The sequence below is a fragment of the Pongo abelii genome, chromosome 7 (assembly GCF_028885655.2).
Source record: "Pongo abelii isolate AG06213 chromosome 7, NHGRI_mPonAbe1-v2.0_pri, whole genome shotgun sequence".
NCBI classification, from domain to species: Eukaryota; Metazoa; Chordata; class Mammalia; order Primates; family Hominidae; genus Pongo; species Pongo abelii.
The window spans coordinates 82,174,077-82,200,777 of NC_071992.2; the positions used below are offsets into that span (position 1 = coordinate 82,174,077).

The following is a 26,701-nucleotide window of genomic DNA, read 5'->3' on the forward strand; positions in this document are numbered from 1 at the left end:
TAATTTTAAGTTTAGAAACTCAAAAGTCACCTTGAGACTCTAACTTGCAATTACTAAACTATAAGAAACAACATTTTTACCTGTTTGGCATTTTCTATGTATGCAGCCATGTATTCATATGCAGCAGCCTGAGCATTTACTCGGGTTTCAGTACCCTCCACAGGCAAAGCAAAACTGTCCATAATGATCATGGTTTCACCATCCACCTTTCCTAGCATCAGACCCATCACTTCCAAGTTGCCTCCTGATCTGGCATGCATCACCATCTTCAGCAGAGCCAATGCTGAGATTTTGCAGTACTTAAAGTAATGGTGACTGCAAAACAAAATCACAATGTAATTAAATTTCTTATATAAAGTAAAATTTCAGAAAAGTTTTTATAAAGAGAAAGAGTAAGTATTGAAGGAATTTAGAGCGATGGAAAGGGAGTGTAGACTACGGGGAGAAAAAGTATAAAAGAACAGTTTTTGCAGGCTGGAAACAATAAGTATGTCATAGTGCAGCAACGTATCCCCCTTGGGGGAGGGGGAAAGTCTGAAATAGTTTTTTAATATGCTATTCAAATAAGGGAGTAACATGACCAGTTCAATAGACTTTTTCTCCATTAATTTGGAATCACCCAATCTTGGATTCTGACTGCTTGGATGGTTGTGCCTAACTGTTCTGAGGCCTAACCTTCTGGCCTAATGGTTAAGAATGTGGGTTCTGACATTCATCTGCTAAGGTTTGAATCTTGACACTGCCATTCTCTAGCTGTGGTATTGGGACAACCCTGTAATATCTGTGCCTAGGTTTCCTTTTCTGTAAATAGGGATATTCATAATTGTTGTTAGGATGAAATAAATGAAATAATGTATATAAAGTGCTTAGTGCCTTACACATACTAGAACCCTAATAAGTGCTAGCTGTTATCAGCATTATTAACCTGTCTCTTAACCCTACTCTCAAAGAACAGAGTGTTGAAGGGTTGGCTTCCCTGTTATATCAGCCTTAAATTAAAAAGTAGCCCTAATATCCTAGTCTCCTATGATCACTATTTCAGAGTTGGTCATCAGTGAATTAAACTCTTGAATAAAATTACATTTTGGTCTCATTAATGCAGCCCAAGACAGCTAGGATGAATATAATTAGAGCCACAATTAGACAGTGAGGCAGGCCGCCAGTTTCCAAATATTTAAGAGTACACGAACCTAAAATGCACAGCCTGTTACAGAAGCAAGCAGATAACCAAGCAACTTAAGCAGCCTTACAGAGCAGTCAGTCAACGTCTCTACAAAGCCTTTTTAGATGTCTGCCCACAGAAAGAATCCAAATTTAATTCCTAAGCTTTGCCAGATTTCAACCAAAAGCTGAAAAATGTGTAGACCTCATGTTGGAAGTCAAGACATGAATTTTAATCTTGGCTTCTCCCTTTACTGGAGAAAAGAAGAAAGACAAGTTACTGTGCTCCTATTACATACATTCTAGATGACTCTTTTTATACATTATCTCACCTAAACTCTATGACAATACCAATAAGTAGGTCTTATTTCCACATTATGACAAATGAAGATGGATAAGTAAATTTCCTAAGGTCAATCAACTAGTTAGTGACAGCTGTGAGATTTGATCTTAGGTCTGACTATTGCTCAGTTAAGAGTTCACTTATCTCAATATGATCATAAATTACATAATGTATTCGCTTGTTTTTTAATTTGTAAAAAAAGGATGGATATACTGTACTGGGTTGTCATGAAGATTAAATGACGTGGAAATCTCCAGCTAGGTGCTTCCGCAGTTCACCATTGTGGAATCTGAATACTGAGACACAAGGCTAGCCTTGTAAAAAAACTGTGAGGCAGTAGAAGTATGTCCTCTTGTTGACCACAGCTCTTCTTTCTATCTAACCATTAGCTTTCGTGCTCTTTTTACTCTCTCCCAAACATAACCCGTAATAATCATCTTTTCCTGAGAGCAGGAAATCTCTCAGGAGATGCTCTCAGGAAAAGATAAATATTATGGGTAAAGATCCCTCGACTTGTCACCACTCCCAGGGAAAAACGGATATTGCTGAAGGGCAATAGGTCTTAAGCTCTATTTTTATAATTTCTGGCTTATGGGAACTGGTGGAGTAACATTTTAGAGACCAGGTAGAGCCTCCGTGTGCCTCCGAAATAATCACCAGCAATCAAAAAACTATTACAGGCCCAGGCCTCACGCCTGTAATCCCAGCACTTTGGAAGGCCAAGGCGGGAGGATCGCTTGAAGGCAGAAGCTCGAGATCAGCCTGAGCAACACAGCGAGGACCCATCTCTATTAAAAAAAAGAAAAGAAAAGAAAAGGAAATAGCTCATAGCTATTTTTGAGACCTTGGGCTGCTGACTCGATTTGTGAAAACAGCTGCAGTCCCCAGTTTGGGATTAGTTGAAGACCCAAACAAGGTGCATGTCGACACTGGGTTCAAGGCAGGGTGTGTGGCATATATGACAGTACGGATGTTCAGAAGTGACAACTTAAATCACCGCTTGTTGTTCTCCCCTTACATCATCCGGGGGCAAATGGATTAAAGCGACAGAAAGGGGAGTGAAAGCCCCAGCGGAGGGCTTAGGCTCTACTTGCAGATCCAAGGCGCATATTCTGTCCCCCTCCCCGTCTGTGAAAGCTCTTCACCCCTTTCACCTCCCTCTCCCTCTGGGTCTCTTAAACTCCGCCACCCTTTCCCTCCCCTGCGTCTCGCCAGGGACCTCCTCACTCCTTAGTCCAGGGCTTCGCCGCCAGGATTTCTTGCTGCTGTTTCTTGTCGTATTTGTAGATTTCATCGATACTCTGAGCTTCCTGCATGTTGTTGGCCAGTTCCCAGGTTTTCTGGGCCATACCGCTCCCGGACGCCGCCATCGCCGAGGAAGCGGAGAAGTTGTCGTCTCCACAACCAAGACGAAACTTTACCTCGCTAGATTTCCGGGTGTGGGCCTTGACCCTCCGCACCACGGGAACAAACTCTTACCTAGACCCTTGGGGCAGCCATGACACCTAGAACCGGAGGTGAAGTTGGTAGAGACCATTCAGGGAAGACAGGGACCTTTCCGGGACATGACGATATAAACAGCAGTTACAGTAATAGCGAGAGACGAATCTTCTTGTTGCTTAAATGAGAACATCTTGTCTCTGAAAATTATATGTGTGAAATAGAACAAACAAAATTATAGGGAATGGGAATGGTATAGTCCTCCGCACCGGAAGAAGGGCATGTAACGTTATTCGAGAAACTGGTATTTGCCTTCTCTGCTTGTACTGCGCAGGCTCGGCCTCCGCCATATTAAAGGTAGTTGGAGCCTTAAGAGTGGGATGTGTAGGGCGGAAAGTGTTTTTGTGTGGGTATTGGTACCTTAAATGAGATAAGTTTGTTGGAAGACTAAAAGGTAAGGCTGACTGTTGTACAACTGAGCTAAAAGTCGTTCTGGAAGCTGGTTGAGAGGAAGATAAACATGGCATTTCCGTTTACTTTAAGATGACTCACTGCACATGCGTAAAAGCTAACGGGCTCGTGGTGGCTTGGCACTTCACTTGCAGACGGGCTTTTTCTATCGATGCGAGGAGGCAGTGGGTACTCCTTGATTGCTGTTTTGTGCGTTGGTAAAAGTTAACATCTACGTATATATAATGTGCCATTACTGATCTGAAAATGTCCGGTACTCAGTTCTTGTAACAGGTTACAGTTAAATCTTTGGCACTCCTGTGAACCGCATTTGTTCCCAAAGCGTAATTAATCTCGGCAACTGGTTTGTTTTCTTCCTACAGTTAATACAGTGTTTAATTTTTTTTATTAGTTTACGTGTTTTAGGTTTTCTTTTTTCTCCATCTCATTCCTCCATCCATGCAAGATTTTAAGTTTCAAGACACAGGGAGCAGGTCAGCGTTCCTTGTTTTATCTCCTAGCACCTAGCATAGGTGTTCAAGATTTTTTTTCCTTTCTTTCCTGAAAAGATAGCATCACAGGCCTGGCGCAGTGGCTCACGCCCGTAATCCCAGCACTTTGGGCAGCCGAGGCGGGCGGATCACTTGAGGTCAGGAGTTCAAGACCAGCCTGGCCAACATGGTGAAAACCCGTCTCTATTAAAAAAATACAAAAAAATAAGCCGGGCATGATGTCCCGGCTACTCAGGAGGCTGAGGCAGGAGAATCGTTTGAACCCAGGAGGCGGAAGTTGCAGTGATCCGAGATTGCGCCACTCCAGCCTGTTAGACAGAGCTAGTCACAAAAAAAAAAAAAAAAAGAAAGAAAAAAAGAAAAAAAGAAAAGATAGCACCACAGCTGTTAACAACCTGGCCCCTATGCATCTCTTCCAGCTTCATCTCTTTTTAGTCCCCCCTTGAAACTTTTCATTCTAGCAATGCAGATATCTTTACTTTGGCTTTGCATAGGTGGTCAGCATTGCTTGAAACGCTCTTTCGTAAATTTTCTGCCTGGGAACTCCTATTAATCTTTAAAAATGCAGTCCAGTGAGATCAACCACGAACTCTTTGTTGACACTCCAATTATCATTCCTTCCATGATGTCTCTAAGTCTCCGTAGGTGCTTCTATAACTGTTACAATGCGTTGTAATAATCAGTTAAGATAAAAACATTAGAATTATTGAATCCACACCACAGCTTGCTGTTTTGGCACTGACTTTCAGTTGAAGAAAATTTCCTTTAAAACGATCTTACAAAGAAATTTAGGGTAAAATAGTACATTAATACCTACCCTTAGTTCCATTCTCCTGGGAAACTAGAGGTCTCTTTTCTAGTGGTAGCATATGGCCATATGCGATTGTATTGGGGTGAACTGAATATGTTGAAAATGGTAATGAAAGCCCAGGACCCACCGTTGACCACACTCCTGGGCTAGGAGTAATGCCCTGAGAGGTATGCCAACAGTTTTCCTCTCACTACCACCCCTCCCCATTTTTCTTTCCAGGCTCTTACACTGTTCCCAAGCTGGCTGGTGCATGGGAGGTTGGAGAGGCTGGAATAGATTTAGCCTGAGAAGTGGCCCCCACAGTTTAATAGCCCCTGGGCACAGCAGGAGAACGAGTTGTCCAAGTCCCCAGCCAGGGTGCTGGCGAACCGAGAGAGCAGCGGGCAGCTTATGCGGCCTCCGGGACAGCAGGGGGCTCTGTCTTGCCGCGCGGCCGCCTGCAGTGGGGGCGGGGCCGTACCCGGCGGATGGCCAAGGGCCGGCGGAGGGCTGGGCCTGAGGGGCGGAGCCCCGGCCCGGAGGTCAGTCATGCTGTTCCCGCGCCAGGTGGCCGCTGTTACCTCTTCGGTCCGCGACGATCCTCTAGAGTACTGTGTGTCTACCCGGACGCGAGCCCGCTCCCCTGAGTAAGAGTCAGCTAGCCGCGGATGGGGAGCGTGAGCGGCGGGGTGTGGTCCGCAGTGGTGTAGGTTGAGGGTGGAGGGTCCTGGGGCTGCATTCGCTGCCCCGGAGCGGGGACAGGGGCATTGGCTCCCTCGGGGCGTAGGTCTCGAGGCAACTAGGCCGGCGACGTGCCAGAGTTACAGGCTCTGGAATCGGGGTGGAAGGGGGAGGGTTTCTTGTCGGCAGGGGGTCTCGTGCGGCTGGGCGCGGTGGGGGAGGTGCCCGAGTTAAGGGTGTGGAGAGTTGGGATTTCGCGGCCGTGAGGCCGGCATCGGTGACTACGAGTTATGAGGGTTGGGGGCGGGAGTTCTGTGAGCAGGGGTCTTGCAGCTGCCGGGCTCGGGGAGGTGCCCTGGTTACACGGTCCGGATTCCTGGGCCACTGCGGTCGCTGCTGCCCGCGGTGTTGTTGATAGCTGGTTGCCTGACGACGCTTCCTAGTCAGCCACCTCCAGGGCCTGGGGGCGAGCGGTTCCTTGGTTCCCATGCGCCTTCTCTCCCCAACGGCCAGGCACCCCCTGCTCCGTCAAGCCTCCCCGAGCGCCTTTCTTGCCCCTCGGTGCTTGTTATTGTTAACGTGGGAGCGCTTGTGCACACTGCTTTGCTAGTTAAACTTATTTAATCTTCACCGTAGCTCGGTACTATTGTGACCGTATTTCCCCCCGTGATTGCCCGACTGCTTGAGCTTGAACCTCTTGTTTCTAACTGCCTTGATTTTAGGAATCTTATGTGGGACTCGAATCCAGTTGTCAGTACGTTATTAATGGGACTCATCTTTTGAGAGAGGCTAGCTCTCAAGATTGTAGGATTAAGACGCTTAACTAGGATTTCGGGGAAGACTGAATTCTGAAGTAAACCATCACCTAGTTTCCAAACACCTTGGAAAATGCAGGGGCCTAAAAACACCGATAGGAATTTGTAAAAAGCCTAAATTAGGCTCTATTCTGTGTGAAGGAATGACTTGTAATGTTGACAAGCTGCATGGAAGCTATTGAGGTATTTTCTTTTTTCCATATCATTCTTCTCCCTAGGAGGTCGCTAGCTTTCTGGTGATTAAATGTCTGCTGAAATGCTCCACAAGGATCAAGTTTTTTTGTTTGTTTGTTTGTTTTGTTTTGTTTTTGGAGACAGAGTCTCGCTCTGTTGTACAGGCTGGAGTGCAGTGGCGCCATCTCGACTCACTGCAACCTCCGCCTCCCAGGTTCAAGCAGTTCTCCTTCCTCAGCCTCCTGAGTAGCTGGAACTACAAGTGCACGCCACCACACCCAGCTAATTTTTGTACTTTTAGTAGAGAAGGGGGTTTCACCTTGTTGGCCAGGCTGGTCTCGAACTCCTGACCTCAAGTGATCCGTTTGCCTCGGCCTCCCAAAGTGCTGGAATTATGGCCCTGAGCCACTGTGCCCGGCCAAGTTTGGGTCTTCTGCCAGATGGCCGCCTGGGAGGGAGTGGGTGAGTTTAGACAGAGTAAATTGAAACAGGCTACTTTCGGTACAGTTTTTCTCAAATGAAGCTTTCAGACAAATATGATTTAACTGTTACACATTTGAGCAGGTTTCAGATTATCCATTTAACATCATTCTGACTTAGGTTCTGATGTACTTTCCTGAGTGGCAGGCAAGGGTGTTTGAGCAAGTGTTTCAGCAATTTGGCATAACCCAAAGGCTAATTTATGCTACAGCCCTTAATCACCATTAAGGGTGTATTATTAATAGCTGCTGAAAGACTTCAACATGGTTTTATATATTTATTCACTCTCTCTTTGTATCCTGTCTCCCAGCCTCCCTCTCTCCTCTAGCAACAGTATTTACATCTTAGCAATATTTAGGGAAATTTGTCAAAATTTGGGTGTACCCATGGGAGGAAGTTGCTCATGTGGATGCCATCTGCCAGAAGAAAGATGGAGAACCTTTCATTCGGTAGATGGATCTCTGGATGGACGAGAAGTGAGAAACATTGTCCTGGTCACTTTGTCCCTCCCTTTCTTCTAAAGCTCTTTCACTGGCCCCTCCCCCCACCCCACATGTTATCACACTTTGACACCTGTTCTAGGTCCTGTTCCGCTACTCTAGGGTCTCTTTTTCCAGACAAAACTCTTCTCCCACAGCCTTAATGATTATTTTAAACACTGCTAGATCTTTATTTCCAGCCTGGGCTCTATTCTGAGTTCTAGACATTTTCAGATTGATTTCTTCGTATCTTCAGTGTATCCATTATGGATATCTCACATTCAGCTCCTAAACCTCTGTCAGCCTCTATAGCAGGGGGCATTATCTTGTCCAAATTTGAGGACAAGAATCATGTTTATATATATATACATATAGATAAACACACACACATATATATTTGTTTTTTTGTTTGTTTGTTTGTTTTTTGAGACAGTCTCACTCTGTCACCCATGCTGGAGTGCAGTGGTGTGATCTCGGCTCACTGCAACCTCTGCTTCTCGTTTTCAAGCAATGGTTCAGCCTCCTGCTACACCTACCTAATTTTTTTATTTTTAGTAAAGATGGGGTTTTGTCATGTTGGCTACCCTGGTCTCAAATTCCTGACCTCAAGCGATCTGCCTGTCTTGGCCTTCCAAAGTGCTGGGATTACAGGCGTGAGCCACGGTGCCCAGCCACATTTTATATTTTTGACTACGCCAGCCTCTAGCACAATGTCCTGCTTTAGGAGGGGAGTCATTTTCCATTTCTCGTGCTCCCATAGTGGGGAGGAAATTTGTACTTCACTCCTTGAGAGGGAAAAGGATAGGAGCAACATTTTCCCATCTTTTTGTGACTGATGAATTTGGGAGAAGGAATTGCGCAAACTCAGTTTTTACTGGGTTCTGTTTGTTTATTGGATTTGACTAGACTTAGCAGAATGGGTATGCTCTGGTCTGCTTATATCTGTATGATAAGCATGAAGAGCCAAAGGTTAAGATTTAGAGATGTTGGTGTGGATTATGATAACCAAGTATCAATTATTGGTTATTTAAATCTCAGCATACTTTACGTTTGCAGGCTCTGTTTTTTTTGTTTGTTTGTTTGTTTTGGTTTTTGAGACAGAGTCTCGCTCTGTCACCTAGGCTGGAGTGCAGTGGCATGATCTCAGCTCACTGCAAGCTCTGCCTCCCAGGTTCACTCCATTCTCCTGCCTCAGCCTTCTGAGTAGCTGGAACTACAGGCGCCTGCCACCAAGCCTGGCTAATTTTTTGTATTTTTAGTAGAGACGGGGTTTCACCATGTTAGCCAGGATGGTCTTGATCTCCTGACCTCGTGATCCGCCCGCCTCGGCCTCCCAAAGTGCTGGGATTACAGGCGTGAGCCATAACGTGCGGCTGCAGGCTCTGTTTTTAAGAGGTAAATCTTCATATACGCAAAGACTATAAAGATACAACCATAAACAATAAAAGAATTGATCTGTTGATTTCTTTTTTTTTTTTTTTTTTTGACAGAATATTGCTCTGTCATCCAGGCTGTAGTACAGTGGCGTGATCTGGGCTCACTACAGCCTCTGCTGCCTGGGTTCAAGCGATTCTCTTGCCTCAGCCTCCTGAGTAGCTGGGACTACAGAGGTGTGCCACCATGCCTGGCTAATTTTTGTATTTTTAGTGGAGATGGGTTTTGCTATGTTAGCCAGACTGGTCTCAAACTCCTAACCTCAGGTGATCCACTCCCCTTGGCTTCCCACAGTGCTGGGATTACAGGCATGGGCCACTGTGCCTGGCCTGATCTGTTGATTTCTAAGTGTTAGGTTCTCTGTCATACTTTTTATATGCATTATTTTCTTTTTTCTTCATAATATACGAGAATAAATGATATTTCTGTTTTATAGATTAGGCATAGAGCAGTTAAGGAACGTGCTTGAGGTCATTCATGTTGAGATCAATAAGTGATAGAAATATATTTCAAACTCAGTTCTTTCAATTAAACTGTTTTCCTGAAAACTGTTTATCATCTACATACTATGTACACAGCTACTGGAGAAATAATACTTGGCCATAATGTCTTGAAAAAAGTTGTGAGTGACTTTATATTGTAGTGCCAAATATATAAATAATCTCATTTAGGTTTCTTTCAGCTGATTTATTTTTGGCAACTTAATCCTTAAATTATAAACTTTCTTACTCTATATTGCACCTATGCCATATTTATTAACCCAGTCTCTGTAATTCACCAAGTAATTCTTGAATAATTGTGTAGTTGAAATATGTTTTATGTAAGTTACCACATGCTTTTAGGAGTGAGAAAAAGAAAAGTGGTGGTGATATCTAGAAACTGGTATTGCTAGAAACTAGCCTGGCATTCACAGTAACTTTGTGTTTTTCTGTCGAAGATAAACTATTGTACAGAATGTCAACATCAGATAAGGCCACTCTGTGTCTATGATGGATCAAGACAAAAACATTCCATCAGTGTGTCCAAACACAGACAAAACGTAAATATTGTCCAAGAACCAAGATACCAAACATTCCCTTTCCCAGCTGATGTGAGTGACTACTGCTTGTTTACCAGTTACAGCATTAGCCTCCCCCTATATTTTAGATTTATTGAGTGGTACCATCATAGAATTAACCCCACTTCTAACAGTGTTCAATCCTGAGCAAAGCTCCACTTCCTTAAATTAAGCCTTCCCCCAAATCACCCAACACATATGAGTCTTTTCCAATACCCTCTTACCACGATACCGCAGGGTTCCCCATGGTGTGTTCTCCGTGCATTCCTTAATGCAATGAGTAGTAAATCCAACTTAACTGTAGTAGTTTTCTTGGTGTTCTTTGGCTGGAGATCATTACCAGGAGAAAACTCATTAGTGTCTTTGACTCTTTAATATTAAAGTCATTATAATCTAATCGGATTAGATATAGGACAAAATTAGAAATGATTAGAAATGTACTTATATCTCAGATAAATCTTATGTTTTAGTTATGGCATATGCTATATTTACTATGGTTGTTTAAAAGGATGTTTTATTTGTACTTTTTGTACTTTTGATTACTGTAAGTTAAAATCAGTTCTATAATTTATAATGTTAAAGAATTACAGTAAAGAGAAAGATAAGCATCTATAAATTCAAGAGGGAGATCTTTCAAAGTCTGGTTGGAACAACATGTAAATGAACATGTTAAATTAATAATTGTTATTAGGTTGTATGGAAACCTTAGTTCGTGTGAAGGTGGCATGTTACTGTTTTTTTTCTTTTTAGATAAATGACATTTCTTTTTTTTTTTTTTTTGAGATGGAGTCTCACTCTGTTGCCCAGACTGGAGTGGAGTGGCATGATCTCGGCTCACTGCAACCTCCACCTGCCTGGTTCAAGTGATTCTCCTGCCTCAGTGTCCCCTAGTAGCTGGGATTACAGGTATATACCACCATGCCTGGCTAATTTTTTTGTTTTTAGTAGAGACGGGGTTTCGCCATGTTGGCCAGGCTGGTCTCGAACTCCTGATCTCAGGTGATCCACTTGCCTCACCCTCCCAAAGTGCTGGGTTACAGGCATGAGCCACCGCCCCCAGCCTAGATAAATGACATTTGTGTTTAAATTCTGTGCAAAATTCTATAGCAAAATATGTGCATTATCTCATCATTTTATTCCTATCAGACAGAATATTTAGGAAGATTAGAGGATTTTAAGGATTGATTTTTTTTAAAGATGAAAACTTGTTTGCTGTTGAGTTCAGAATTTTTACTAGGAAAAATCTTTCGTGACTATTAGCAAATTAAAAATGGCTGAAATAGGCCGGGATGGTGGCTCACGCCTGTAATCCCAGCACTTTGGGAGGCTGAGGCGGGCGGATCACGAGGTCGGGAGATCGAGACCATCCTGGCTAACACAGTGAAACCCCGTCTCTACTAATAATACAAAAAAATTAGCCGGGCGTGGTGGCGGGCACCTGTAGTCTCAGCTACTCGGGAGGCTGAGGCAGGAGAATGGCATGAACCCGGGAGGTGGAGCTTGCAGTGAGCCGAGATCACGCCACTGCACTCCAGCCTAGGTGACAGAGCGAAACTCCGTCTCAAAAAAAAGAAAAAAAAAAAAGCTGAAATAAGCTGAGTGTGGTGGTTGGCGGTTATAATCCCAGTGATTCTGGTGGCCAAGGTGGGAGGATCACTTGAGCTTGGCAGTTCAAAGTTACAGTGAACTATGATCGTGCCACTGCACACTAGCCTGGGCAGCAGAGTGAGACCTCATCTCTAAAAAACAAAAAACAACAAAAGAAATTGGCCAGAATATATCAACTTTTGTTGATTTGAAATATATTTTGCTAAAACTATATATGTAAATATATATATATATATTTCTATTTTTAGTGTTTTTTTTTTTTTTGAGATGGGGTCTTGCTCTATTGCCCAGGCTGGAGTACAGTGGCGTGCTCATAAGCTCACTGTAGCCTTGATCTCCTGGGCTCAAGTGATCCAGTCCTCCTGCCTCAGCTTCCCCAATAGCTGGGACTACAGGATGCACCACTATGCCTGGCTAATTATTTTTATTTTTATTTTTAGTAGAGATGAGATCTCACTATGTTGCCCAGGCTGGTCTTGACCTCCTGCACTTAAGTGATCCCACCTTGGCCTCTCAAAGTGCTGGGATTGCAAGTGTGAGCCACCAAGCCCAGCCTACAGCTATGTTTTAAAATCAGTGTTTCTTTTGGTATTAAATAATGGCATGAAGTTTACATTAGGTACTGTTTACCTGTTTTAAGTTTCAACATATTCTTTTAGGTAAAGCCTGCTTTTCTGCAATGATATATATATATTTTACAAATTATTATTGTCCCAAACATTAAGTTCAGGGGATACTTTTTTTCTTTAACTTGCTTGCATTTGATATTGTTCACCGGTTCTATTTTGTACCTCTTTCCTCTTTTCCTGAACTAATTATGCTGATTGGGTTTGTTTCATATTCCTGTTTTAATTGTTATTTAATTATTCCGTTTTTTTTTTTTTCCCAGCTTCAGTTCTTCTGTCACTCCCTCAAGTGAACATTGGCTGTTGTTTAGTTCTGGGTCATCTCTCTTTTTCCCTGCCTGTGCTCATTTACTGCGGCTTCAACTGTTATCTTTAAAATACATAGTTAATGTAGTTCATTTTCTTGAATTTGAATCTTGAATTTCTAACCATCTACTGTAAATTTCCAGTAGCACATCTTACTAGCTCCAAATTAACATATGTGAACCAAACCTTTCTAAATCTTCCAACTTGCTCTTACTTACTTCTGTCCAAGATTCTATCCACATTTAGCTTCCAGGCCTTAAAACTTTGATCATTAGTGGCTTCTTTTTTGTCTACGTACCCAATTAGATGCTAACTTTAATGGGACTTTGGAAGATGTGTTTGGAAAAAAATTCTAGGTTAAATGAAGAAAGGTTAGTCTTTTCAAAAAATGGTGCTGGAATACTCTATTCATATGCAAAAAAGTTGAGCCTTGACCCTTACAGATTTGCAAAAATTAACTTTGAATGGATCACAGACTTAAATGTAAGAGAAAAAACTAAAAACTTCTAAAAGGAAACATAAAAGAAAATATTTGTGATCTTGGGTTAGGCAAAGATTTTTTTTAGCTGGGTGTGGTGGCTCACACCTGTGATCTCAGCACTTTGGGAGGCCAAGGCGGGTGGATCACAAGGTCAGGAGATGGAGACCATCCTGGCTAACACGGTGAAACCCCGTCTCTACAAAAAATACAAAAAATTAGCCGGGCGTGGTGGCGGGCGCCTGTAGTCCCAGCTGCTCAGGAGGCTGAGGCAGGAGAATTGCTTGAACGCAAGAGGCAGAGGCTGCATGAGCTGAGATTGCGCTACGGCACTCCAGCCTGGGAGACAGAGCAAGACTCTGTCTAGGAAAAAAAAAAAAAAAAAAGATTTTTTTTAGATAGGACACAAAAAGTACAAACAATAAATTAAAAAATTGATAAATTGGACTTCATAAAAATTAAAAACTTTCACTGTTAAAAATAAGAAAACTTACAAACCACAGATTGGCAGAAAATATTTTTACAAAGCAAGTTTTGTAAAATATTGCTTTGTAAAAATAAAGCAAGTTTAATAAATGACTTTTATCAAGTATACATAAAGAAATCTTACAATTCAATGGTAATAAAACAACCTGCTGGGCTTGGTGGCTCATGCCTGTAGTCGGAACACTTTGGGAGGCTGAGGCAGGAGGATCACTTGAGTCCAGGAATTGAAGGGGTAACATTGAGCTATGATCATACCACTCCAGCCTGGGCAACATAGTGAGATCCTGTGTCTGCGATAAACAAACAAATGAAAAAACTAGCTGGGGATGACGGTGCTTGCCTATAGTCCTAGCTGTTTAGGAGGCTGAGGTGGGAGGATTGCTTGAGCCCAGGAGTTCAAGGCTGAAGGTGTACTATGATGGCAACACTGTACTCTAGCCTGGGAAACAATGTGAGAGCCTGTCTCAAAAAAAAGAAAGAAAGAAAGAAAAGCTAATTTTAACAAAAGGGCAGATTTGAGTAGATACTTTCCCAATGATTATATGTATGGTAAAAAAATAGATGAAAAGATGCTCAACATCATAGTTATCAGAGAAATGCAGATTAAAACACTCAGAGAGATAACCACTAAATAAATACACAATAGAATGACTAAGATAAAAATGACTGAAAATATCACGCCTTGGCAAGGATGTGTAGAAATTGCAATTGTCATTACAACCCACATACATTCTTATACATTGGAATGTAAATATGGTACTTTATACTTTGAGGAACAATTTAGCAGTTCAGAAATTAGACAACATCTTGACCATGTAATAAAAAATAACATCACTAAAAAGGGGCAGGTAAATATCATGTGCCTTCTCTTTGTGACACCTTAAAATTTCACCTAATATTTCTGGTGAGAATGCATAATCTAAATTTAGTCATGAAGAAACATCAGGCACACCCCAGATAAGGGATGTTCTATTGAAAAGGATGTTCTATTACACAGGATTCTTTTTTTTTTTTTTTTTTTTTTTTTTTAATAAAAGAAGGCATAGTCACCTTTAATAAAATTAGAAGCTAATATTATATTAGACATGCCTACTACTTGTTGCCTTTCCTGTCCATAGTCCATGCTGAATGCATGGTAGACCACATGACAAGGGACCTGACACATCACGTTTGAGGCACCAATTTATGGGCTGACAAGGGACCTATGATATCATCTGGTGCAAAAACATATTTTTTATTTTTCCATAAGTTATTAGGGTACAGATATTTGGTTACATGAGTAAGTTCTTTTTTTATTTTATTTTATTATTATTATACTTTAAGTTTTAGGGTACATGTGCACAATGTGCAGGTGTCATGCTGGTGTGCTGCACCCATTAACCCCTCATTTAGCATTAGGTATATCTCCTAAAGCTATCCCTCCCCGCTCCCCCACCCCACAACAGTCCCCAGAGTGTGATGTTCCCCTTCCTGTGTCCATGTGTTCTCATTGTTCAATTCCCACCTATGAGTGAGAATATGCAGTGTTTGGTTTTTTGTTCTTGCGATAGTTTACTGAGAATGATGATTTCCAATTTCATCCATGTCCCTACAAAGGACATGAACTCATCATTTTTTATGGCTGCATAGTATTCCATGGTGTATATGTGCCACATTTTCTTAATCCAGTCTATCATTGTTGGACATTTGGGTTGGTTCCAAGTCTTTGCTATTGTGAATAGTGCCGCAATAAACATACGTGTGCATGTGTCTTTATAGCAGCATGTTTTATAATCCTTTGGGTATATACCCAGTAATGGGATAGCTGGGTCAAATGGTATTTCTAGTTCTAGAACCCTGAGGAATCACCACACTGACTTCCACAATGGTTGAACTAGTTTACAGTCCCAGCAACAGTGTAAAAGTGTTCCTATTTCTCCACATCCTCTCCAGCACCTGTTGTTTCCTGACTTTTTAATGATTGCCATTCTAACTGGTGTGAGATGGTATCTCATTGTGGTTTTGATTTGCATTTCTCTGATGGCCAGTGATGGTGAGCATTTTTTCATGTATTTTTTGGCTGCATTGTAAATTGGTAAAAGACAAAGATGGTAGAGATAGATATTCCAAATTAAAGAAGGCAAAAGAGATATAGCAGTGAAATGCAATCAATACCTAACTTAGATGGGATCCCGAATTAGAAAAATTGGCTGTAAAGGCTGCTATTGAGTCAGTTGACAAAAGTGGAATATGGACAATAGATTAAAAAATCAGTGTTAAAAAAGTTGATAATTATGTTGAGGTTATATAAGAAAATAACCCAATTCTTAAGACACAGACACTGAAGAGCTTAGGGGCAAAGGGCTATGATATATGTACTTTATTCTCTGAATAATTTTAGAAAAAATTGTGTTTGTGTGTATGGAGAGAATGACCTTGTGTGCACAAGCAAAGGATGAAGCAAGTGGAGCAAAATCTTAATAGGGAATTAATAAAGACTCTGTGTGTTCTTGGTATTATTACTGTAACTTCTCTGTAAGTCAGAAATTATCTCCCAACATTTAAAACAAAACCTTTTTTTTTTTTTTTTTAAAGTGCTTTGGCTTAAGGATTTAAAGAGCTTTTTGTTTGCTTGCCTTTGTTTTTTGCCGGGGAGGGGGTGTATATGGAGGGTGGTGGTAGTTTTTCTATTTCTTTTTATTTCAGATATTTTAAAGTATATTGTAAGCTTTTTGGGGAAGCTGGGAGAGGCAGTAGGCAGGCATATTTATGATCAGTCTTAAGTTTGAATTTCTCAATTTGATAAGTGAGATTGAAAACTAAATGTGGACTAAGTCTACATGTTGATAATTAGGCTAAAAATACTGTGATATAGATATGCTCACTGAAATTTTTTTTTAAAGAATCTGCAAAATGGCTGATAATTTGGATGAATTTATTGAAGAGCAAAAAGCCAGATTGGCCGAAGACAAAGCTGAGTTGGAAAGTGATCCACCTTACATGGAAATGAAGGTAAACTTAATAATTTTCTTTGAACATGTTTTATTATAATTGTCTATGGAGATTACTCCTGTGTAAATGCAAAACATCCTCTTCTATGAGTGAGAATCTTCTGTTTCGTACTATGCTGTCATTCTGGGAGACTGACTCCAGACAAAATTGCAGTAATTTTGAATGCAGTTTTTCTTTTGTGGTGGTTTATATCTCACAGTGTTTCTCTTATCTCTTGTTGAAGAATTATTTGGTTATAAAATGATTATGAGACCAGTTCTATTACAAAGAACTTCCACAACATAAACAGAATAGTTGTAAAAGCAAGTTTATAGTCTATGTGAAAAAATTCAATTTAATTAGTTTAAAAAGTTTTTTTGAAATCTGCAAAAGTGAATTTATTAATTTATATTGTACTATTTGTGTTTCTTAATATAAATTTCTTAAAATAATTGCTTTTTTTTTTTGAGATAAGAGTCTTGCTCTGTTGGCCAGGCTGGACTGCAGTGGTGTGATCTCAGCTCGCCACAACCTCCGCCTCCCAGGCTCAAGTGATTCTTCTGCCTCAGCCTCATGAGTAGCTGGGACTACAGGTGCCTGCCACTATGCCTGGCTAATTTTTGTAATTTTAGTAGAGTTGAGATTTCACTATGTTGGCCAGGCTGGTCTTGAACCCCTGACCTTGAGATCCACCCGCCTCGGCCTTCCAAAATGCTGAGATTACAGGCATGAGCCAGTGCGCCCGGCCTAAAATAATTGTTTCTTAAAGCAATGTCCGAAAGGCTTTCTTAAAGCTTTCCTTGTTTAGGTGAAACTGATTTATCCATTTAGCAAATACTTACTGAGATTGTGTTAGGTATAACGCTAAGCTCTGAGAATATAGCACTGATTAGAGTGTTGTGGCACCTTCTCAGGGCTCAGTGTATGTAATAAGATACAGCATGTAGTTTAATCTGTGCCATATGGTTCATCATAATGACAGTAACCATATATATTGGTTTGTTCAATATGATCCTGGTTTATCTGTTGTCCAGTCTTTTTTTCTGGTTTAGCATTTGTCCTGGACAAAGGTACCTTGGCTGAGATGATAAATAATATAGATACCCTAATTACAATTTTACTTGCATGGCTAACATTTATTGAGTACTAGCTATGGACAAGGCATATTCTTAAGAGGTTATATTTCACAGTAATCTATGAGGTAAGTGCTGTTATTGTAATTTTCCAGATGAGTAAACTGAGGCAAGTTAAGTAATGAGACTAAGGCAGTAGAGTTGGTGGAACTAGGCTTTGACCCCTGGCAGCCTGGCTCCAGTGCTTGTCCTCGGAACCAACATAATAGGTTGCCTTTCTTCCATAATAACCTGTCATGTACCAGGAATGCCAAGGACTTTATATGTATCATTTTATTTAATCATAATATCCCTGTTAAGTAGGTGAAATTTTTTTGTTTTATGGATTAAGAAAGTGAAGCTCACAGGAGTTAAGTAATTTGTCCAGGTCCACACAGTGGTGGATTCAGGAGTGGAACCTTTATGCAGCTCCAGAGTCTACCTCTTAACCACTCTCCGGTAGTTAGGACCAGCTTACGGCTTTGGAGTTACATAATTTGGAGTACATAGCTTTAAACACAGTTTTGTTATAATTTCTAACATTAATTTGTACATAAATAATTTTAAGTCTTAGTTCAAGTATCACCTGCTCAGTGAGGCTTGTAGTTCCCCAGCATTTCTGGGCCTCCTTACTTTAATCTGTTTTTTTTTTTTCCATAACCCCTTCCTGCCTCTGTCTACATATCACGTAATCTAATCATGTGTTGAGTTCATTATGTGTCCCCCCAATAGTTTATAAGCTTCATGATGGCAGAAATTCTTCTATTTTTTAAAACTCTTATACTTTCAATGCTTGACAAAATGTTTGGCACTTAATGGGAACTCAGTAAATATTTGTTGGTAAGTGAATGAGTTAAATATTAGAATATCTATTATAAAATTAAAATACCTTTGGTTAATTCCTCAAACCTTACACTTAATTTCTTCTGTGATGTACTGTGTAATTTCATCAAGCTGTTTAATTAAAATTTGAGATGGGTTGTATATTTCATGGTTTTTTTTTTTCTCCCTTGCTTTTGTAAACATTATATCTTTTTCAGGGAAAGTTGTCAGAGAAGCTTTCTGAAAACAGTAAGATACTGATCTCTATGGCTAAGGAAAACATACCACCAAATAGTCAACGGACCAGGGGTTCGTTAGGTATGTCATTAGATGTGCTAAACTTATTTTAAGATATCCTTAGTGGGCTCTTCTGAAAGAGGTTCGTCTTGTCAGAAAAAAAGATTTATTTGGAATCCTAGTTATTTTTCTTTCTGGAATCTTATATAAGTCAATATGGTCTACATATGTAATAGAACTCATACTGAAAACTTTGTACTTGTTTTATGTGATACTGCATTGGTTATGATTTGTGGAACTTATAGAAGAAGGTGTGTATAACATAACTTAAAAATTGAAAACTTTGAAAGGAATTTGTGTGTGTGGGAGAGAGAAGAGAAACTTATTTGTTGATTGAAAATGGTGAACTTGCTTATTTAAAAATTAAAGAAATATGCTTAAAGGGTACAAAATACTGTTTGGTGAAAGACTATTTTAATTATTGATGATCATGTTGGAATTGTAAAGAAGTTAATACTGTAGCCATACTAATGCTTAGATTATGGTATGGTATGAAAATATTTGGAAACTTTTTACCACATTTTGGCTTGTTGGTAGGTATACATTTAAAAAAAAATGTATGAATATGTAAAAATTTTTGTTTATTTATTAAAGACAGGGTCTCTCTCTCTGTCATTCAGGCTGGAGTGCAGTGGCATGATCATAGTTCAGTGTTATCTTGAACTCCTGGGTTCAAGCAGTCCTCCTGCCTCGGCCTCCCAAAGTACTACGATTACAGGCCTGAGCCACTGTGCCCAGTCTGTATGAATATATATATATATATATATATATATATATATATATATATATATTTTTTTTTTTTTTTTTTTTTTTTTTTTTTTTTCAAGACTGAGTCTGACCCTGTCGCCCAGGCTTGAGTGCAGTGGCACGATCTCGGCTCACTGCCACCTCCACCTCCCAGGTTCAGGCGATTCTCCTGTCTTGGCCTCTCAGGTAGCTGGGATTACAGGCGCATGCCACCACACTCAGCTAATTTTTTATATTTTTGATAGAGACAGGGTTTCGCCATGTTGGCCAGGCTGGTCTCGAACTCCTGACCTCAGGTGATCTGCCCGCCTGCCTCGGCCTCCCACAGCTGGGGTTACAGGCATGAGCCACTGTGCCTGACCTGTATGAATATTTTTAATGTGCATTTTGTGATTTATTGATGATGACAAACTTTTTCACAAAAAGAAAATCAACTATGATAAGTTCATCTGATGAAAGCATTGTTCTCAAATGGACAGCTTTTCATGGCTGTAGGTATACTCCTAAATTGTTTTTGTATGCCAGTGGATACAAGGGGATGCCGGCCAAGAAACTGAATAGTTAGTAAGCTTTGTCTCTCCATTAGACAAATAGCTCAAAGTGAGTGCCCTACTTTTAATATCAGATACATAGATAACTCTTTCCATTTTGAATCTCTTATAAATTATTAATATACAGCATTAGTGAACTAAGGTATTATATATTGGTAAAATTTTTTAATCTCTAAGGCTCTCAATTTTTTTTCTGTGAAATAAGTTTGATTATCTTCCAGCCCTACGTTTTTATGAATCTAAATTTTAATTATTCCAAGAGATAATTTTTAAAAAGTTTAATAGTAGTTACCTCAAGCACTAAGGTCGCTAAGGTTAGACAGAATCCCTTTTAAATTCTAGGGTTACAGCTTGCTTTGGATTGGGCTGTGATGCCTTTATGACCTGTCAGGAGCTAAACTTTGTTTCCTTGTCTTATGACATCTATCTCAAAAAGTCGTTATGGGCGAAAGTTAAATACGTGAAAAGATAGCTGGCATGTAGTTGTTACACAATAAGTATTAATTTTCTTTTTCTCCTTTACATCATTATTTTTTTTTTTTTGAGACAGGGTCTTACTCTGTTGCCTAGGCTGGAGTGCAGTGGCATAATCTTGGCTCACTGCAAACTCCACCGTCCAGGCTTAAGTGATTCATCCTCCCTCAGCCTCCAGGTAGCTGAGACCACAGGTGAGCACCACCATGCCGGCTAACTTTTTTTTATATATATATATATTTTCTGTAGAGGTGGTGTTTCGCTATGTTGCCCAGGCTGGTCTGGTCTCGAACTCCCTAGCTCAAGCCATCCGCCTGCCTTGGCCTCCCAAAGTTCTGGGATTACAGGTGTGAGCCACTTGTGCCTGGTGTTCCATCTTTTTAAAAGTAGTGTTTCGGGCCGGGCGTGGTGGATCACGCCTGTAATCCCAACACTTTGGGAGGCTGAGGCCAGCAGATCACTTGAGGTCAGGAGTTCAAGACCAGCCTGGCCAACATGGTGAAACCCCGTCTCTACTAAAAATACAAAAAAGTTAGCCCAGCATGGTGGCGCAGGCCTATAATCCTAGCTACTTGGGAGGCTGAGGTGGGAGGATCACTTGAACCTAGGAGGTGGAGGTTGCAGTGACCGATATCATGCCCCTGCACTCCAGCCTGAGTGACAGAGAGAGACTCCATCGCAATAAAAAAAAAATGTAGTTGTTTGAATTGTCTTAGGAATTATTCTTTGATCATTACATTCACGTATGATGGAGAGTTAAAAGTATAACTGAAAGACGGTGACCTCTGCCTTTTCATTAATTGGTGTTACTTGGGCCTCTGATCTAAGCCGACTTCTCAACTTATACATTCCCCGAGTGTCCATATCTGCTCACGGGGCTTTATTTACTATTGGTGTGTTCATGACTTCTGAATCTGTATCCCCAGTCCCAGGTTATATTGCGAACTTGACCCATATGTCTGATTTTCTATTGGACATCTGTACTTGTATGGTCATGTATGGCATGGGCTCAAAATCAAAATTTGCAAAATTAACTTATACTCTTGTCAAACTTTATAGTGCTCCCCATCTCACTGAGCTGGCTGCCTAGTCATCCTTGATTCTTGTCTTCTCCTGTTTCCTATATCAAGCAGTTAGACAAGTCTAGTTGATTCTAATGCATAAATCTCAAATAAGGTCACTCTGCTGTAATCCCACTGACTTTCTTTTATGCAGGCCTCTGTTGTCTGTCAGATTTTTGTAAAAGCTTCCTAGTGTTTTTGGTGGTGGTTCTGTTTTACAGTCTAGCCCCCTGTACCAAATCTCTGTATGTTTTTTATATATTTGCATAAAACAAACCTGATCATATTAGTCTCTGCTTCACACCCTTTGATGGCTTCTTTTTTTCTTATATGATAAATTTGCCATCTTAATACTTCTGCTAGATTGGGTTGGTCAGTCCTGTCATGTGCTTCTAGAGGATTTGTTCTCCTCTTGAAGAGTAGTTTTGAACTTATTCAGCTTCTCTTTTGTACCACAGTGACATGTGACATGCCAACTTGCCTCCTGTTGTATTTCCACTGCCTAGCACAGTGCGCAGCACTTAACTGCTTGGAAGAGTTGTTTTAAACCAACGAGTTAATGTCCCCATTGCAAAAATAAAACCAATTCTCTTGGGTGTGTTGACTTTAATTTTCATGGAATGCTTCTTCCATTGCCATCTGAAACCATTTGATGCACATGGAATTTTATTAAAGAACAATATATAATTTGACTAATTTTATACTGCATAAGCATTTAGTTACTGACCTCCTGCCTGATTTATTGTGGCTTTAAAATTCAGTCAAATACATAGTTTCTCACACTGGGAAAAATGTAAAATTTGGCAACTAAGGGTTTTCCTTAAGTGGTCTCATTTAAGAATTATAAAAAACAGGTCTAATATAGGTCAAATTTGGAAATGAGGTATTGACTTAAAGCACTGTAACATCGTAGTTTGAATAAGTAATTAAGCATAGTGTAGTAATCAGTGATATATAAACTGGACATACTCATTTTATCCAATGAAAACAATCTATTGATAGCTCATAGTACAACTATCATACAACACTTGTGATTTTATAAATTCTTTTCTGTTAGATACTAATGATATTCCTGATTAATTCCATGTGGCTCTTTCTACCACCATTTATACCTTTCATAAAAGGATTTGAGGTAGCATTACAGTGACTTCTGATACCAGCTACCTGCAGTTGAACCAAACTTCACAGGTTAAGGGCATAGGCCTCCACAAGACTGCCTTCACTTCAGACTCCAGCTGCAAGTTCAAGGGTCACCAGGACACCCTCAGGTCTGACCATCTGGCTATAAATTTGGGGGTTTCCCCTATCCCCTCAAGTTCAATAATTCATAAGAATGACTCACAGAACTCAAGAAAGCGCTATACTTATGGTCACAGTTTTATAGCATAAGTATACAAATTAGAACTAGCCAAAGGGAGAGACACATAGGGTAAGGTCTGGGAGAGTCCAAACAGTAAGCATCTGTTAGTCTCAGGGAGACATTACACTCCTAGCACATCAGTATGTGACAGGATACAGAATATTGCCAATCAGCCTCACCTAAGCCTGAGTGTCCAGAGTTTTTACTGGATTTTCCTTATGTAGGAATGATTGGTTGAATCATTGCTCCTTGGCTTGATCTCCAGCCCTGCTATATTCATTCCCCTTAGGCCTGGCTGATGTCACATGGCGCAAAGGCTCAACCCTCAAATCACATGGTTGGTTTCTCTGGCATGACCAGCTCCCGTTTTTGTCATCTCTGTAGCATAAACTCTCTGGGGGTTCACAATGATTCACTTTGTTAGTATGAACTGTTAGGTATGGTCCAAGGTACCCACTGTGAATAATAAAGACATTCCCATCATCTGGTAAATTTTAAGGTCAAATCCACTAGGGGCTCACAATGATTTACCTTGTTAGTGTAAACTATTAGGTGTGGTCCAAGGTGTCCACTGTGAATAATAAAGACATTCCGATTGTCTGGAAAATTTTAAGGATTTAGAGGTTACCTCCCAGGAACTGGAGACAAAGGCCATTCAATTTTTTTTTTCTTTTTTCTTTTCCAAGCCCAGAGAAAGAAACAGTCCAATTTTTAAATTACACATAGGATGTACATGATTTAGTTCATATAAGCTAATGAAAAAATGTCTTTAATAAGGAGTTTGTCAGAATACTAGTAATATTAAATTAAGAGAAAGTCACCTAAAAGTGATCTATAAAAGATCTTTTATCTCCCTAAACTGTTTCTAGGCATAATATTTGTGTTTATTTCATTAAAAGAAATTCTTACTAACTTATTATTGTTTAACAACCATTACTGGTATTATTAACAATAATCAATATTGTTGAAATACTTACATTAATCGTTTAAATGCTCCCATTAATCTTTTAAAAATGTTTTGATACAAATGTGTGAAGGTCTTGAAACATGTAGTTTCCCCCCACCACCTAGTTTTTTTAAGGGAGAGGATCTTGCTCTGTCATCCAGGCTGGTGTGCAGTGGCACCATAATAGCTTACTGTAGCTGAAAACTCCTGGGCTCTGGGGATCTTCCTGCCTCAACCTCTCGACTAGCTAGGACTACAGGCTCAGGCCACCATGCCTGACTAATTTTTAAGTTTTTTGTAGAGATAGAGTCTTGGTATGTTGCCCAGGCTGGTTTTGAACTCTTGGGTTCAAACGATCCTCCCTTCTCTGGCTCCTAAGTAGTTGAGACTATAGGTTTGTGCCACTGCATCTGTCTAGTTGTAGTTTTAATTATTTGTTTTGAGATGGAGTCTCGCTCTGTTGCCCAGGCTGGAGTACAGTGGCGCGATCTCGGCTCACTGCAACCTCTGCCTCCTGGGTTCAAGCTATTCTCCTGCCTCAGCCTCCTGAGTAGCTAGATTACAGTTGCTTGCCACCACACCCAGCTACTTTTTTTGTGCTTTTCATAGAGACAGGGTTTCACCATCTTGGTCAGGGTGGTCTCGAACTCCTTACCTCAAGTAATCCACCCACCTCGGCCTCCCAAAGTGCTGGGATTACAGGTGTGACCCACAGCACCCAGCCTTGTAGTTTTAATTATCATTCCTCTTTGTCTTAGGTTTATTCTATTGTAAACTAAATCACAGATACTCTTCTACAGTTTTTATTCATTTTGTGTGAGTCAAATGGGTCCTTGTAGTGATATCTTTATAGCTGAAATTTAAGAGTACAGTATCTCCTCAATTAGTCACATCTCCTTGTAAGTCACCCATTATGTAAAGGCCTATTATTATTTCCTATAATTTGTCTTTTGATTATTTTTACATAATGCTTTTTCATGGTAGTATAATAATGAAAAGAAAGTAAATGTTCCATGGTAATTTGTTTCATAGAGTAATTATGATGAATGCTCTGTTAGAAGATTAATTATGAAGAAGTTATATACTTTAGTCTTAAGTATTTTATGTAAGCCACAACTACTGTAGAAACCAAATACTTCTAATTACTATAGTTCTGAAACAGAATGTTAACTATCTTAGGGTCATTGATGTTATACTTGATGAAATGACATCACTTCAAATGACCCTAAAATGACACGAATACTTTACTTGCTACTAGATCCATCAGAAGACAACAGCACAATAAGTAAGCCTTACCGTGTTCCTTAGCTCATTAAGTCAGTTGAGATGCTATTGTTAATACATGGTTTAAAAGAATAGGATATTTACATTGTTCTATACAGTTCCTAATTTTATATCTGTGACTTACCTCTAATGCCATAAAATGTTGGTACAAGATGACAAAAATAAGAATTAAAAAGTTAGTGTTTTCTGTTGACTAAACATTAAATTAATAAAGTTATAAATAACTCAGAAGGCATTGTATATTGTTACTTGTCTGTTAAGACAATTTTACAATACTATTAGAATTAATAGTGAAAAACAAATACTCTTAGTAAATAAAAATTTAACTTAATATGAATAATAGGCCGGGCGCAGCGGCTGAGGCTTGTAATCCCAGCACTTTGGGAGGCCGAGGTGGGTGGATCATGAGGTCAGGAGTTTGAGACCAGCCTGGCCAATATGGTGAAACCTCGTCTCCACTAAAAATACAAAACTTAGCCAGGTGTGGTGGCTGGTGCCTGTAATCCTAGCTACTTGAGAGGCTGAGGCAGGAGAATCACTTGAACCTTGTAGGTGGAGGTTGTAGTGAGCCAAGATTGCACCACTGCACTCCAGCCTGGGCAACAGAGTGAGACTTCGTCTCAAAAAAAAAAAAAAAAAATATATATATATATATATATATATATATATGTATATATGAATAATAATGTAAATGAAAATGAATTATGTTTTTCTTTCCATTCTTCCACATAAACCCACCAAGTAGAATTGAAAAACAGCAGTAAAAGCCACCTTAAACATACACTTTTTGTAAATTTGTAAATTGCTTGTTCCTGAATGGGCAGGTAGTGTGTTGGCATCATCCTGGCAGCATTGTTGTCTTTTACTCCTTGGCACAATAGAACATCCATTGTGACCCTGTGTGACTAGTGATATGTAACTTTGGTAACTACCTCTCTCTATGCAGTCAGACCGCTAACAGGAGAAATGGAATATTAAGTATAGTATATTGTTCCCCTTCACCTTTTCTCATTTCTTCCTCTGGCTCAGGCACTCATTCATATATTCATTTGCAGATTTATTCAATGAACATTTTCTTGAGTTAAAGTTATGTGCCAGCATTATGAAATTGAATAGCTCATGGGCCTTGCCTTCATAGATTTTATAGTTTAGTTTTATATATGATGTTCCATTCTGAACATGAGAATCAAAACTTTCTCTCCTTAGGCTTAAGTTCTGTATCTTTAAAAAAAGGTTTAGATTCCTTCAAAAGGAAACAGTTCCTTTCTAGGATGATTTAAAATTCCAAGCATATGGAATGCTTTAGTTTCTTTTGGAAGAGAGTTAGAAGCATGCGTAAGAGGTGTCCCTAAGGAATCCTCTGTTATACCCTCTATCATCAAGGAGTTAAATAGGCCAGAAATGTTTATCAAGAGAATTCCAGTGTTGATAGCGGTAAGTGGATTTTAGTATTCTGTAAGAATCCATAAACATCCACTTATGTTTATATTACACTGGCCTTTTCCCTGCCTGAAATGTTTCAGTGATGTAGTAAAGCAGTGATATGACACATTCTTGAAAAGTTCCCATCATTCAGCTACATTGTGAGAAATAAGGCACAAAATGGTGATTTTTATATCAGTTTGTAAACTACAGTCAAATTTTATTTCATCTATAGTGCTCATAGCTGAATCTTTAAGGAAAGTTTTGGCCGGGCATGGTGGCGCATGCCTGTAGTCCTAGGTACTTGGGAGGCTGAGATGGGAGGATTGCTTGAG

General features: G+C 40.0%; 2 protein-coding genes across 36 annotated transcripts in view; one reads left to right on the top strand and one right to left on the bottom strand.

Moving 5' to 3' along the window:
- Positions 1-25,830, bottom strand: part of COPS5 (COP9 signalosome subunit 5) — a 42,070-nt gene extending 16,240 nt beyond the window's left edge. For 2 of the 9 annotated variants that reach the window (XR_008527990.2, XR_008527991.2), the window contains exons 1-4: positions 25,727-25,799; positions 10,041-10,144; positions 6,686-6,814; positions 81-315 (exon numbers count right to left, since the gene is read on the bottom strand). Coding sequence is in view for 7 of the 9 variants with exons in the window: in XM_054561708.2 (XP_054417683.2) it covers positions 81-315; positions 6,686-6,814; positions 10,041-10,081 (405 nt within the window). In the remaining 2 variants the exon portion in view is untranslated. Of the gene's footprint in view, positions 1-80; positions 316-2,723; positions 3,140-6,685; positions 6,815-10,040; positions 10,145-22,893; positions 23,104-25,726 lie in introns of those variants that run through there. The other 7 variants (XM_054561708.2, XM_054561709.2, XM_054561711.2 and 4 more) reach the window with 7 other exon arrangements.
- CSPP1 (centrosome and spindle pole associated protein 1) overlaps positions 3,278-26,701 on the top strand; it is a 136,407-nt gene continuing 112,983 nt past the window's right edge. For 3 of the 27 annotated variants that reach the window (XM_054561702.2, XM_054561695.2, XM_054561701.2), the window contains exons 1-4: positions 3,417-5,343; positions 10,600-10,722; positions 16,203-16,311; positions 18,443-18,542. In XM_054561702.2, coding sequence (XP_054417677.2) covers positions 5,108-5,343; positions 10,600-10,722; positions 16,203-16,311; positions 18,443-18,542 — 568 coding nt within the window. In that variant the 5' untranslated portion in view covers positions 3,417-5,107. The other 24 variants (XM_054561689.2, XM_054561696.2, XM_063726666.1 and 21 more) reach the window with 14 other exon arrangements.